The 14,483-nt window shown below is 42.4% G+C and overlaps 1 protein-coding gene across 4 annotated transcripts in view; it reads left to right on the top strand.

The window, feature by feature from the left end:
- DOCK11 (dedicator of cytokinesis 11) overlaps positions 1-14,483 on the top strand; it is a 189,349-nt gene that overhangs the window by 59,662 nt on the left and 115,204 nt on the right. For all 4 annotated transcript variants that reach the window (XR_004347927.1, XM_032618688.1, XM_032618686.1 and 1 more), the window contains exons 10-14: positions 548-631; positions 4,408-4,548; positions 5,742-5,954; positions 11,250-11,372; positions 12,875-12,957. Coding sequence is in view for 3 of the 4 variants with exons in the window: in XM_032618688.1 (XP_032474579.1) it covers positions 548-631; positions 4,408-4,548; positions 5,742-5,954; positions 11,250-11,372; positions 12,875-12,957 (644 nt within the window). In the remaining variant the exon portion in view is untranslated. The remainder of the gene's footprint in view (positions 1-547; positions 632-4,407; positions 4,549-5,741; positions 5,955-11,249; positions 11,373-12,874; positions 12,958-14,483) is intronic.

Below are 14,483 nucleotides of genomic sequence, written 5' to 3' on the forward strand. Positions count from 1 at the left end.
CTATGGGTTGAACAGTATTCTTGGTATTATAAAAGGCATATAGAAAGTATAAGAAGCTGATCTATAGCTTATTTATGGGTCATGGTGACTGTGACTCTCTGCCCAGCAAGCATTCTTTATCCACCTTAAGTGATTGGAAATGGAGAATAGTATATATATATATATATATATATATATATATATTTTTTTTTTTTTTTTTTTTTTTGCGGTACGCAGGCCTCTCACTGTTGTGGCCTCTCCCATTGTGGAGCACAGGCTCCGGACGCGCAGGCTCAGCGGCCACGGCTCACGGGCCCGGCCGCTCCGCGGCATGTGGGATCTTCCCGGACCGGGGCACGAACCCGTGTTCCCTGCATCGGCAGGCAGACTCTCAACCACTGCGCCACCAGGGAAGCCCAAGAATAGTATATTTTTGAAGCTGTGGCAGATTGCTAGTTTCACATAAACTAGATAATTAAATGGCATCTAATACTGTTTTGACGGAAATGAAGTAATGTTTCGTGTTTGTGTGTGTGTGTTTGTATATATATGTTTGTTTTAATTTTAGTATGGAAGAGAAACTGAACAGCTGAACAAACTCAGTAGAGGAGATGGAAGACAGAACCTCTTTTCTTTTGACTCGGAAGTTCAGGTATTAATGATACATTTCTTTAATCCTAGAATAGTTGCTTATTCAGGTAAACAATGTCTGAAATGTTGAAATCACTGATTTTTGCACTACTGGACATATCTATTGCTTTATACTTGTCTTGCTTACTTTGAACAAGTAGCTTAACAGCTAACTTCACTAAGAGGGCTAGCGTATATACAAATAGTTTGGGACAACATATATATATATATTTTTTCTCTCAGTTCTTTATATTCTTTTCACTTCATCTCACTCCTCAAAATGGATAAATTAAAGAGTCCTTAACAATGGTTTCAGTGCTTTTAACCCATTAAATACAATTGTGATCCAGTAGCAGTGAATATCTACAGTGTAAGGAACACCGAGTCATATGAGACGTGTTTATTTTCCACTTTTGATGTAGGCCTGTAGAACTGGGATAATTTTCATGTATCTCACTTTAACTGGAAAGCGGTGCAGGGAGGTGCAGATTTATGTGCACGTGTGTATTCTAATCTCTTTCATGAGAGTGAGGCACTTTTTGTACTAAGATATATAGGTAGTTAATATTTAATTCCATGATTTTTTTTTATCTCTTTAAAAATTTTTAATTTTATATTGGCATATAATTGATTAATAATGTGTTAGTTTCAGGTATATAGCACAGTGATTCAGTTATACATATACATGTATCTATTCTTTTTCATATTCTTTTCCCATTTAGGTAATTCCATCATATTTTCTAATTAAATTGCTGAGTTTTTAAAATGGAAAAATTCTGCAGTGTATAAATATTACAAATATTTTTCCTAATGGAAACTGTTTCACAAGAAAATGAAATTATTTGAGGGAAGATGAGTGTTTTAGTTTTCTTTTCAATTTTTCTACATGAGATTTCTAATTAAAATCTGTGGGATTTTTTTAATAGAAAAGTACGCATTATATAAGCATTACAGTTTTTTCCTCAGTGAAAATATGTCAGTACAATATAAAATAATTTGGGGAAGACTGATCTTGTTTTCATTTCTTTTTGCTTCATACAGTTTTCTTTTTTTTTTTTTAAAGAGGAGCCTCCTCTGATTTATTTTAATAAATTTATTTATTTATTTTTGGCTGCATTGGGTCTTCGTTGCTGCGCGAGGGCTTTCTCTGGTTGCGGTGAGCTGGCGCTACTCTTTGTTGTGGTGCACGGGCTTCTCATTGCGGTGGCTTCTCTTAGCGAGCGGGGGCTGCTCTTCGTTGTGGTGCACGGGCTTCTCATTGCGGTGGCTTCTCTTGTTGCAGAGCACGGGCGCTAGGCGCGTGGGCTTCAGTAGTTGTGGCACGTGGTCTCAGTAGTTGTGGCTCGCGGGCTCTAGAGCGCAGGCTCGGTAGTTGTGTGCCACAGGCTTAGTTGCTCCGCGGCATGTGGGATCTTCCCGGACCAGGGCTCGAACCCGTGTCCCCTGCACTGGCAGGCGGATTCTTAACCACTCCGCCGCCAGGGAAGCCCCCACTTCATACAGTTTTCTAACTAAAAGTTTTTAGTCTGAAATGGAAAAAGTATATAGTCTGTAAATAATGCAAAAGTTTTTCCTTAATAAAATACCACATGAGAAAATAAAATTATCTGGGGAAAATTTGTTTTAAACGTTCTCTCCCTTTTTCTCCATAGCACTACTATATTATTTGCGTAAGTTGTATGAATTAAAACAAAAAGGGGTATAGCAGGCCTTGGGAATGTTAGTTCTAAGATACTCATTCAGAAATTTACTCATTCCAAGCATGTCTGAGCCTTTGATCCCACCCCTCATCAGCATGATTGGGCTCTAATTGAACATGTCAGACTCTTTGATTGTATACAAAGAAGCCAATTGACTGTGGTTGAAACTCAATCTAGTGTCTTTAAAAAATCTGTGGTGTAGTGTTTTTGTGGTCATGGAACTGAACTGATTTTATGTTTGAGTTGTTTATCAGTGAGCTACAGTGAGAGAAAAATTCACAGTTGCAATGAAAGTTTGACAGAAAATTGACTTCAGTGTTGGTTATGGAAGGCAGTTTCACTACAGAGAAATCTAGGTTGTGTGTGTCGAGTACTTTTCTAGGTAGGCAGTGTCATCCTATAATATCGGCTGTCACTTTTGGCCAGAGTTCAGTGTTTAGAGACGTGTTTTCTTCCACTGACCGTAGAGAATAAAGAAGCACTGGGGAATTCCCTGGCGGTCCAGTGGTTAAGACTCCATGTTTCCAATGCAGGGGGCACGGGTTCGATCCCTCGTTGGGGAACTAAGATCCCACATTCCAAGTGGCACGGCCAAAAAAATAAAAAATGTACACGCCTAATAAGCATCCCCCAAAGAAGAGGCAGACAAAAAATTAAAAAAAACACAAAAAACAAAAGAAAAGAAACACTGACTGAAGGGGGTGGCTCCAACTTTGAACTACTGAGGATGGCCATATGTCCCAACATTTGCACTCTTAGGCCTCAGAAGGGAAAGGATTTGGGGGCTGGGGGCGTTTAGTCCAGCTTCTCTTCACATTCCACCGTCTGAGTGAGCTAGAAAGGAGAGCAGATAAATGGGCGGAAATTAGAATTGATCTCCATGGCAATGACTTGCCTCCGCTGGCTCCACGGATAGATAAGTGTTCAAGAGGGAGCTGTCTAGTCCCACACATTTGTAGATAAATAGACTCTGGGGGGAAAATCGTGCTTTCAGGTACGAATATTATATTTTAGGCCCTTTGAAGGAGAATTTTGTCAGTGATGTAGGCAGGGTCAGAACAGCTATAATTATCCAAGACTCTTCAGTCACAATACCTGTTTTGGCTTGAAATACTCAGGCAATTGAGAAAAATTCTTATGTTTCTTGGCTTGAGTTTTCCATACTGGCAGTGTATTCTGCTCGGATTCATCCAGTCATTTCCCATCTACCCTGTCTCTGGTCTTCTCGAAAGTATAGTAAGTTGTCCCACAGTATATACTTTTCCTCCCATTTGTGCACAGAATGTGAGTCCGTTCAGACCATTAGAATGAACAGATGAACTCAGATCTCCTGAGCCGTGTGAGCTGAGGAGGAGGATTCTGTGAGAGGAATTCTTTGACTCCCAATATCCTTTTTTATTTTTTTAAAAAATTTATTTATTTATTTTTTGCGGTACGTGGGCCTCTCACTGTTGTGGCCTCTCCCGTTGCGGAGCACAGGCTCCAGACGCCCAGGCTCAGTGGCCATGGCTCACGGGCCCGGCCACTCCGCGGCATGTGGGATCTTCCCGGACCAGGGCACGAACCCGTGTCCCCTGCATCGGCAGGCGGACTCTCAACCACTGCGCCACCAGGGAAGCCCAGTATGTAGTTTTATATAGGGAATTAAGGAAGGTCTTTCTGTGGAAATGCCAATTGATTGGACACTTGAATGAAATGAAGCCTCACGCTGGTGAGGCTCACCCTGGTAAATAAGCCTTGCAGTTATCTTGGAGGAAGAGGGTTCCTTACAGAACACCAAGTGCAAAGGTCCTGAGGTGGGATTATACTTGGTGTGCTGGAGAAATTACCAAGGAGGCCAATGGGACTGAACAGAGGTCGGGGGGAGGATAGGAGATGAAGTCAGAGGAGTGGGGTGGAGGGTGAGGTCGGGATTTCTCTCTATCTGTGTTTGAACCTTACTATAAAGGAGCTCTACAAAGCCTTGTTGAATTAAAAAAATAAGAGTTCAAATGAAGAATGGACAGAGAACTGTTGGATTTTGCAATTTTTACGCATAGATCTATATTCATATAATATCTATTTTGGGGGGAAATGATTCATATTACGTATTTTGTAGAGGTTGGACTTTTCTGGAATTGAACCTGATATAAAGCCATTTGAGGAAAAGTGCAATAAACGTTTCCTGGTAAATTGCCATGATCTAACGTTCAATATCTTGGGTCAAGTTGGAGACAATGCAAAAGGACCACCCACAAACGTATGTATGAATTTTCCTTCTACCTCCATTAAACCAGTGCATTAAGGAAACTTCTTCCTTATTTTTTTAAGATTTTTAATTTTGTTCTGAGAACTAATTTACTGCATGCAAATTCCATTGCTACATGTTACGATAAGTTTGACATGGAAGAATTCCATACATGTCTTTCTTTTGCCAGAATAGGAATGTGTTTTCATCTTGAGAGGACTCATGAAAGTCTTACCTATTCAAAATAGCAGGTAGAGTAGGTAGGCTCTTTACATTCAAGAGGGACATGTCTCAGAGCGTGGAAAGTCCTCAAATTTGTAAATTCTACCAGAGAATATGACTTCTGTGAAATTGACTCATAGCCATGAGTAAGCAACACCAAAGCCATGGAGGAACACAGATGCTGTGCAGTCAGCTCCACCTCACTCACTATTCTCATAGGGTAAATTCATTCTGTTCTTCACAGAAAATTCTAATTATTAGCTGTCACACATCATTTGAGCTGCCTAGGAATACTTGAAACTATGAATGTAAAATCGCCAAAGAGACTGCATTTTATGTTCATCTTTTTGGGGGTTCTACTTTGTCTTTGAGAAATATCCACAGTGATGATTTATTCTCTAAGAAAGTAGCTGAGATGCACTAGCAGACTTTCGGTGTGTAAAGGGTTAATCTGTATGCCATCTGGCCTGAAATTTCTCTTTGTGACCAGCTTTCAAATGCCATCTGTGGAGAGGAATCATGTCTTCCAAAATTGCTGATGGAGCAAAGCTTTTGTCAAGTAATTGGATGTTCACTGATATTAGCTCTTATTAAATGTATAATCCAATAAGCTGTAACATAGCAAAAGGGAAGATTTATTTCTGCTCTGTAATACCGGCATTATTTTGGGGTAATTTCAATAAGCCTATGGAGAATTAAAATTTATTCATAGAACAGTTGAAGTTCTTTAAATGTGGCTTCTGATTTCTACGCATCATTTTAAAAAATTTATAACTTGTGAAATTATACCTGACGGAAGTTAAAACTTCATAGTCTGTTATTTAGAACGCTCTTTCTTATATGCAAATGAGCCACAATGCAATTTTAGCTAAATGTTGAACTCAGAGGAATTAAAAAAAAATTATTTTGTAATTTGTGTCCCTCCCCCCACCCCACCTAAAATAAAAGTCATAGTTTAAAAACGTAATGGTTTTCATTCCCAGGTTGAACCCTTTTTTATAAATCTTGCCTTATTTGATGTGAAGAACAATTGTAAGATTTCAGCTGACTTCCACGTAGACCTGAATCCCGCATCTGTCCGTGAAATGCTGTGGAGCCCTTCAACCCAACTGGCTAGTGATGGAAACTCAAGAGGTTCTTCACCGGAGTCTTTCATTCATGGAATTGCTGAATCTCAGTTACGCTACATAAGGCAGGTAAGGAATGATCTTTTAGCCTTGGCAGCGCATTCAGAATAAGAAACAGAAACACCCTTGGGTCCCTTCGTAGTTTCAGGCCAGTGTTTTCATGGGCATTCCATCTCTTGTAGGGTCTGTGTATAGATGTTTTTCTGGTGACTGAAGTTGGAGGGGAAAAAAAGGAAACCAGCAAATATGCTAATAATACACTGGTGAAGTGAGACCGTGATGTGAATCTCAAAGGAAGTATTTTGTGAGATGGAATGCAGATGACACAGACACACCCCTGTACCCCTGCGCATACTTTTGAGCAAGGCAATAAGTACCTGTAAGACTCGTTTCTTTGAAGAAAAAGTTGACCCTACAATAACCTTCCCTTCCTAACTCCCATTCCCATTCTGAGTAGGTAGGTTTTTTTTTTTTTTTTTTTTTTTTTTTTTTTTTTTGCGGTACGCGGGCCTCTCACTGTTGTGGCCTCTCCCGTTGCGGAGCACAGGCTCCGGACGCGCAGGCTCAGCAGCCATGGCTCACGGGCCCAGCTGCTCCGTGGCATGTGGGATCTTCCCAGACCGGGGCACGAACCTGTGTCCCCTGCATCGGCAGGCGGACTCTCAACCACTGTGCCACCAAGGAAGCCCCTGAGTAGGTAGTTTTAATGGAGCATAAACTCTCTTTATTCAAGGAGTTCTTGTGTCACAGCTGTAATGCTACGCTCCCCTATCCTATCTGAGGCAAAGAATGCCCTTTGGAAGGAGCCTAACAGTTCCGTGGCATTTTGACCTCTGACCAGACTGGACGCCATAAGAGGTTAGGCAGAGCAGAATTGATGGTCTGCCTTCTAGACTTTTGCAACTGAAAGGAAACTGGAGTGTGGCAGAGAATTAAAGTGGGAAGAAGCAGAACAAAGCAGCTCGCATTGTAATGAGATTTCTTTTACCCTAAATAAAAATGTTCCTTTTTCTTCTGATTGTAAAAATAAATACATTATCACGTAGAAAATTCGAACAATACAAAAAGTAATAAGGAAGAAAGTAAAAATCAGCACCTATAGACGATAACTATTAACATTTTGGCAAACATCTTTGTAGATGTCTCTGTTGTGTATATATAAACACATACACGTTGTGTATACTCTTATACAGACTGTATCATAGTCGTGCTGTTTTATACCTACTGTATTTACTCAGCATCCTGTTTATCACCCTGTATCACTACCTGGATCAGTCACATTCTTACTAAAGGCTAATCCGTTATTCCACTGATTTAGCTCATTAGGATATCTCTAATTTGGGGATATCATAAAGAACACTGCATTATTGCATCCTTGTGCTTATGTGTTCGCTCACTTGTTGAATTATCTCCTTAGAATAAATTTCAAGCATTGGGGTTTTCAGGGTCAAAGATTATGCTCATTGATACAGATTGCCCAATGGTAGGGGCCTTGACACGTGCTGTCACTCACCTCTGGGCTGTGGATCTGTGGTCGTTTTTCCCCATGTCGCTCCTCGTTCCCTTACATCCTCTTAGTTTGTTACTCAGGCTGTGGTTGTCACATACTTGAACGTTCCACTATGACGGCCTATGCCTCTAAAAGAGAGATTGAGCAAGACAGTATTACAAGTATTTGAGAACCTGCTATTGAATTGTATGTTTAAAATTTTCCACACAGTGTCAAATAAGTCCTTCTAAGCCAATGATGTATTTGCTGCATTAGTTCAATGTGCTCAGCTGTCTGTCTGTTCAATACAAGAAGTTTTAAATTGTGGTTTCAGGGGTCATCCCACCTATAACCTAGGTCAGGAAGAAATTCAGCATTTTTTGCATATCTCTTGTGTGCCAGAATTTTCCATTGGTGTCTCATGTAAACACCATTGTCTTGTGAAATAGGCTAATTATTGCTGTTTTGCAGATGAGGAAACTGCTGATCAGGGAGGCTAAGTAAGCTGCCCGTCATGACATGGCTGGTAGTGGTGAAGGTGGGATTTGAGCCTAGGTCTGTTTGAAAGGCCTCAGTCAACAACATTAGGAAGTATGTAATTAAGTGCTGAAGTGTATCACACAATGGGAGTGGAGGAGTTTGGAATGTGAGGAGGGGTCAAGGGTCAGGAGTTGCCTTAGAAGACTGCATAGAAGATGTGGGACGTGAGAGAGGCTTCAAAGGAATCGGCAGCGGCCTCAAATGGCTTTATCATTTTGCACCCTTGTTCCAGATCAACTAAAGATACCAGGAAGCGGTCATTTGCTCCAATATTTGGACATTTTCTTTTGAAGAAGGCTTTTTCTTCATCTTCCTCCCATTTAGGACTAGGATGCAGTACTGTGTAGGGAGAGACTGGATGTTAGCAGATCTGAACGCTAATCTCAGCGCATCAGATTTTTTTCAGCAATTTTTTTCCCCGTATTTCTCTAGGTACTTTATCTGTATAAAGTCATTTAATCCTTGCCACACCCCCAGTAAAGTAGGTAGGTCCTATTCCTATTCCCATTTTATAGATGAGGAAACTGAGGCACAGAGCAGTCAGGTGGCTTACTCAAGGTCACAGAGCTACTGAGATGAGGAGCATTCCCCCCTCTACTGCACTGCTTCCCTGTCACCCTAGAGATGGGGAAACAGCCTGGTTCCCCAGCATTCCTGGAAAGGGCTCTCTGGCAACCCCATCACCTCCACCAAGGCTGTTCGAGGGGTGGCATGATCTGTAGAAAGAGGCCACTCCAGGGCTTGGTGGACAGTGGGGGCTGGCGGGCCATTCTGCTCCTTGGAGCAACAAGGTGACCACAGGAAAAGGAGGAAGCTGGGTCCGTTGAATAGTTTTGCCTTCCTGCCGCCAAACAGCCACTGTGATCAGTTACTTCACTCCCAGATGCCCTGACAGAGCTCAGTCCCCCGTGTCCCCCAGACTGACCTGTGGCTTGTGGGCTCCCCGCCGGGGGGCAGCAGGTGTTGGGCGCTAGTGGAAAGGGGCACTCTGCCGTCACATGCCCTGCCGTGCTCTGGGGGCTAAGTGCTGCGGACTGGGCTGGGGGGACCTGGCCCGTTCTTTAGAGGGAGGGGGCAGTGAAGTGGGTGAGAGTCACCCTCCGGCGGGGGCAGGCCCATCCATGCCTCCTTGGTGGGACAGGAGGGAAGGGCCAGAGGCCTTGTCCTAAAGAGCCAGACTCCCAGCCCACACAGGATTCCTGGGTGCGCTCTGGTTACCCTTCTGTGTTCCGGGGACGGGGGAGAGCTCGAAGCTGGTGGGACAAAAGGCGAAGCAGCCGCAGAGAGTCTCCCCCTGGACCGGAATCCTGGTCACTTGAACAGTGAGCATCTCTGTGCCTCAGCATCCTCATCTGTAAACTGGAGGTAACCACAGTACCTGCATCCAGGGTGACTGTGAGGCTCAGACAACGTGTGCTGTCCCTAGAAAGCACTCGGCCCTGTACCAGGCCTGCCGAGTTGGCTCAGTAAGACGTGGCTGCTATTAAGAGCAGTAGTAACAGTGATAACAGATAAACGAGTGAAAGCAGCTTCCTCTTATCAGTTGTCAAATCCTTTTAAATGATAATATTCGTTGCTCGCATCAGTGTGGGGAAATGGCTGTGTGGGGGAACAGCTGGAGTACTGGGCATGGGGAACAATAGGCGCTCAGTGAATGTTAGCCATGGCAGTAATTGGTGTTACTGTTCTCGTCAAGCTGTATCGCGTGAGATGCTGGAAGCCTAGGTCAAGAGGCTGAGAGGCTGTGTATCGTCTGGAAGCCCTGGCTGCAATCTTCACCCACTTACTGCGTGAACGTCTCTAAGCCTCAGTTTCTTAATTTGTAAAATGTGTATATCGTAGTGCTTGCGTTCAAGGGATTTTATGAAGACTGAGGGAGATGGTGCACGAAAACTCTGTAGTACAGTCATGTGACAATCAGAAAGCATGAGATTGCACTCAGGGTGCACTGCTCAGCATACCTTCTGCGGGAGCCGCTCTAGCAGTCTGCCAGCTGCATGTCACAGCCTGGGCAGCACGCTCCTGGCAGAACCAAAAATCATGTTCTGTGATATTGGGACGCTTTGGGTTACTCTGGCAATAACCAGGTACCTAATGTGCATTACTTCATTTAATCCACTCAAGAAGATTACGAAAGCGCTCTTACTCTCATCATCCCTCATTTCATAGATGGGCAATCTGAGATGTAGAGAGGATACGACTTGCCTAAACCCATAAATGGTGGGGTCAGCATTTGAACCCAGGAGATTTGACTCCCCGAACAGTTTTTGACCACTTTCTTCCATGCTTGCTGCTTGGGAACTCAAAGCTAAATCAGCCATAATCCGGGACCCTTAGAAGCTGCTGGATTTGGGGGAATTACTTAGCGTCCTACACTCGGTTTTCTCTCCTTTCCTGTCTACCTCAGAGGGTTCTTTCTGGAACAGATGAGCTACCGTGTCTGAAATGCTTTGAAAACTGGAACACACTATCTTAACACAGTTGGTAATATACCAAGCAGAAAAATAAAACTTGGTAGAGTCCCAGTGATGGATTTTTACACTTGAATTCATTTGTGTGGTGCTTCTTTAAGCAACGGACATAACCAACTAACAGGCTATTTGGAAGACATTGTATTTGGAAGGAGCTGAACTGGAACAGGAGATGATATGCTTGTTCCACATGCCCTCAAAGAAAACTCATGGAACTTGGGTTGCATCTACATTAGTACCTGAGATAAAGTGTTTGGGAACAAAAGGAGTTTCGGATCCTCTGTCCTCTACCTTTACGCTGAGAGCACCAGGGCTCTTTAACTGCAACAAAGGAATGGTTTCTATAGGATGATTCAGTTTTTATGTTATACAGAGCAGTAAAGTATTTTCTTCCTTCTTAGCTACCATCAGTAGTAGTTAAGTGTGAGTGAATTGCCCTGGAGTTACAGGCAGTTACGTTTAAAAATGCATATCCGGTTCCACTTCAGAAATGCACGCTATTTTTGCACATGCCGCTTAAGCCAAACAATACACGCCGTACTGATAAGGCCTAAGGATGCACCTCGCAAACACCGCCGAACACAAGAGGCTAAGCAGCCAGGGTGACACCTGTGCTTTGTGGACTAATAATACACGGGAAATTGGTGACAAAATAGAAAATCCATTTTGAAAGGAGCATTGGGAGCCTGGGAAACTGTATGAAGCTGTATGAAAGGAAATGCTATCTATTGCCAGGGCCCTGGACATGATCCTACGTTGAAAATCAACATTCTGTGCTAAACACACCACTAGGAATCACTAACCAAACAACTGTATATATGAGGTTACATTCAAGAAAAGTCTAACGGAAGGAATTTTTTCCAGGGAATTTTCTCAGTGACGAATCCACATCCTGAAATTTTCCTGGTCGCAAGAATTGAAAAGGTACTCCAGGGAAACATCACGCACTGTGCGGAACCCTACATCAAAAATTCCGACCCGGCAAAGGTATTTATAAAGATCGTTTGTGAGCATTTCAGCCTGATGTAGAATTTGCCTTTTATTGGTATTTTAAATGGTATCATCAATGATTCCTCCCAAAAGAAAACAAAAAACAAAAAAATCCCGCAACGTTCTCGCAGCATGTGGTATTTTCTGAAAACGTTGTTTACTATGTGAGTATGCATGCTAAGGCTTGAACGTGACTTTTCCCCTTTTTCCTTTATGTCCTTTTTACATGACGATCTGATTTTTGCTTGTTTATCAAAGTAAGAGCTAAAGGCTTTTAGGCAACACCTGTTCATTGATACCGTATCCTTGGCAATAGCTACCCTTCCTTTACTCCCAGCCCTGCAATACAGGCTTAGAATGTCAGAGCTGGGAGGATAAAAATGACCCAGTCCTGCAGTTTCCAAATGCCAGTCTGTACTCAAATTTACTCCTATCTGTGATGAAATGAGGAAAGAGAGACAAGATAGTGAGCCATTCATGAAACTTCAGTGTATTTTATTCGAAGGGCTGTCCTTTATTCTGAGATTTTTGCCCTTCCTACCTTTTAGACATTACACCTGTCTGTCTTTCCTGAAATGTTGGCGTATGAAATGGCAGGGATTGTTTTTTTTACCATCCAAGGGCTTTAAATGGCAGCCTTCAAAGTCGGCGACCCATAGAATCATCCAAATTTCTGGATCATGAATTCCAAACTTTTGGAAATTATTGATCTAATTCTCTCGTCTCATTTTATAAATGAGAAAAGTGAGGCCCAGAGAGGGAAAGCATTTGTGGCACAGTTCACTAGCGGCACTCCAGCTGCTGAGTATTTATAAGAGTCGATCTGTTATATGTAGCATTTAGCTGTGTGTCCAAATAGTGTTTATTAAGTGGGAGATGCTGAGGAGACCTGTGACTAATTTGTGGGAAAAGAAACTCTGAACAGTATAGATAAAAGCCTCTAGCATTCTGTATCCCTAGGGGTGAGCTTACAGCCAGCGTTTTCACAGCCTGTTTAGACTCTGTAGGCAGTTAATCTCCTTTGCCATCTCCCAGTGCCTGTGCAAACAGCAATTCCTGCCCACGCTAAACTAATTGCATCGATTCTTGGTCATTTGGCTTTTATCTTGGGAGTAAAAAGGTCAGCAGTACCTAGAACAAACTTCTCCCAAGAATGATGAGTGTCTGCCTGCTCACGTTGTGAAAGGAAATACACATTAAAACTGCTTAAATTTTCCCAGTAGTGGTCTTTGGTGCAAAACATGCCCTACATCTATTTTGTCTGTCTTGTGATATCTCGATGAGGGCTTTGTTGATGAGAAAACACAGAACCTTTAGGAAATACTTTCATCTTGAAAAGTGGGTGGCTGATGTGTGTTGTGTTTTACCTGCAGCTATTTCTATATATTGTTTTCCTAGATTTTGATGTTTTATATCAGTGAGTTGGGGCAATTATTTTTCTGGGTGAGTCCCTGGTAGTTTGAACAAATATGATCTTGTCTTCTTATTTCTGCCCTTAGACAGCCCAGAAGGTGCACAGGACAGCTAAGCAAGTGTGTAGCCGCCTTGGACAATACAGAATGCCCTTTGCTTGGGCTGCCAGGTTTGTACAAATATAATCCTGACCCATCTATTCACGCTCATATGTAAAGTTGAGGGCTGTCGTCTTTCCTAGTAGCATTTGGAAGTCTGTTTCTGACAAGCCAGTTACATCTTGGGACACTTGGGATGTGTCTCAGTTCATTCGGACTGCTATAATGAATTATTATAGACTGGGTGGCTTAAACAACAGACATTTATTTCGTACCCAGAGGTTAGAATTCCGAGATCAGGGTGCCAGCATGGTTGGGTTCTGGTGAGGACTGTCTTCCAGGTTTTAGATAACCAACTTCTCCTTGTATCCTCACATGGTGGAACGAGGGCGGGCTAGCTCTCTGGCCTCTTATAAGGGCACTAATCCCATTTATGAGGTCTCCATCCTCATGACCAAATCACCTCCCAAAGGCCCTACCTCCAAGTATCACCTTGGGGATTAGATTTCAACAAATGAACTTTGGCGGCATGGGGCCGGGTGGGGGGAACAATACAAACATTCAGTCTGTAACAGGATATAAGAATTCTTTCTCTTAGAATTTGCTGTGCCTCAAAGACCTTTCACTTTTTCAAATGTCTTTCTTCAGGGAAATTTTCTTTGGCTTGGGTTACTGATCTGACTGACACCACTTAATTTTATTGCATTTTAAAGCAGAGCTTATTTGCTAAAGTGATGGAATTTTTTTCCAGAAAACCAGAAATTGTAGTGAATTATGTACAGTGTGCCCACTGTTTCAGAGTTGGCTGGGTTTATGCTTTGAAAAGCCATCATAGAGTAATTCTGAAAAACATACTAAAAATGAGAAGGCGAAGAATGCTGTCGTTAAGTGCAAGTGTGTAATTAATAGATTTTCTTGCTTTCTGATGACAAATTTGGCAACCCCTTCAGGGGTAGTCTATTAGGAAGTGTATTATCTATACCACATATCTGATGGTGGGTTACATGTTTTTTCTCCAAATCTTGCAAGTCTACCTACAGTGATGACTTAAAACATGCTTCTTGCTTATTCCCCCTTTGAAGTACAAGTTCACTGGCTTGTTTGTGGTACAGCCTGTACAGCTCACTGGGACTTCTGGGGAGAGAGCACCATGTTCTGAATAATTCAATCAGTTATGTTCAGTGGGTGCTGAGGAGTAGCATAAGGATAGGACATTCTAAGTTAATTAAGTCTTCTGTCACTCTTTATAATCATTTCATTTGGGGGAAGGTCTCAAAATGCATTGTATGTTGGTAGATGAAAAGGCACCTTGTCCTTGTTTTGCAGACTGGTAAGAATGATAGCCAAGGATAGGTCAAGGGCAAAGAGTAGTGGAGGGTGGTATATTTAGGCATTATAGAAGGTGAAATATGGCCTGTAAATATAAGCATACTTAGTGATGCTCCAGCTGCTGCTGCTGTTATTATTTATAGGGATTAAGTGCTCAGTGTTATTATTTATAGTTATTATTTATAGGGATTAAGTGCTCAGTGTGGCAGAGGTCTAAGTGTTTAATGTATACTTCCTTAAGAGGTGGGTATTGGGACTTCCCTGGTGC

The sequence above is a fragment of the Phocoena sinus genome, chromosome X, assembly GCF_008692025.1.
Source record: "Phocoena sinus isolate mPhoSin1 chromosome X, mPhoSin1.pri, whole genome shotgun sequence".
Classification (NCBI taxonomy): Eukaryota; Metazoa; Chordata; class Mammalia; order Artiodactyla; family Phocoenidae; genus Phocoena; species Phocoena sinus.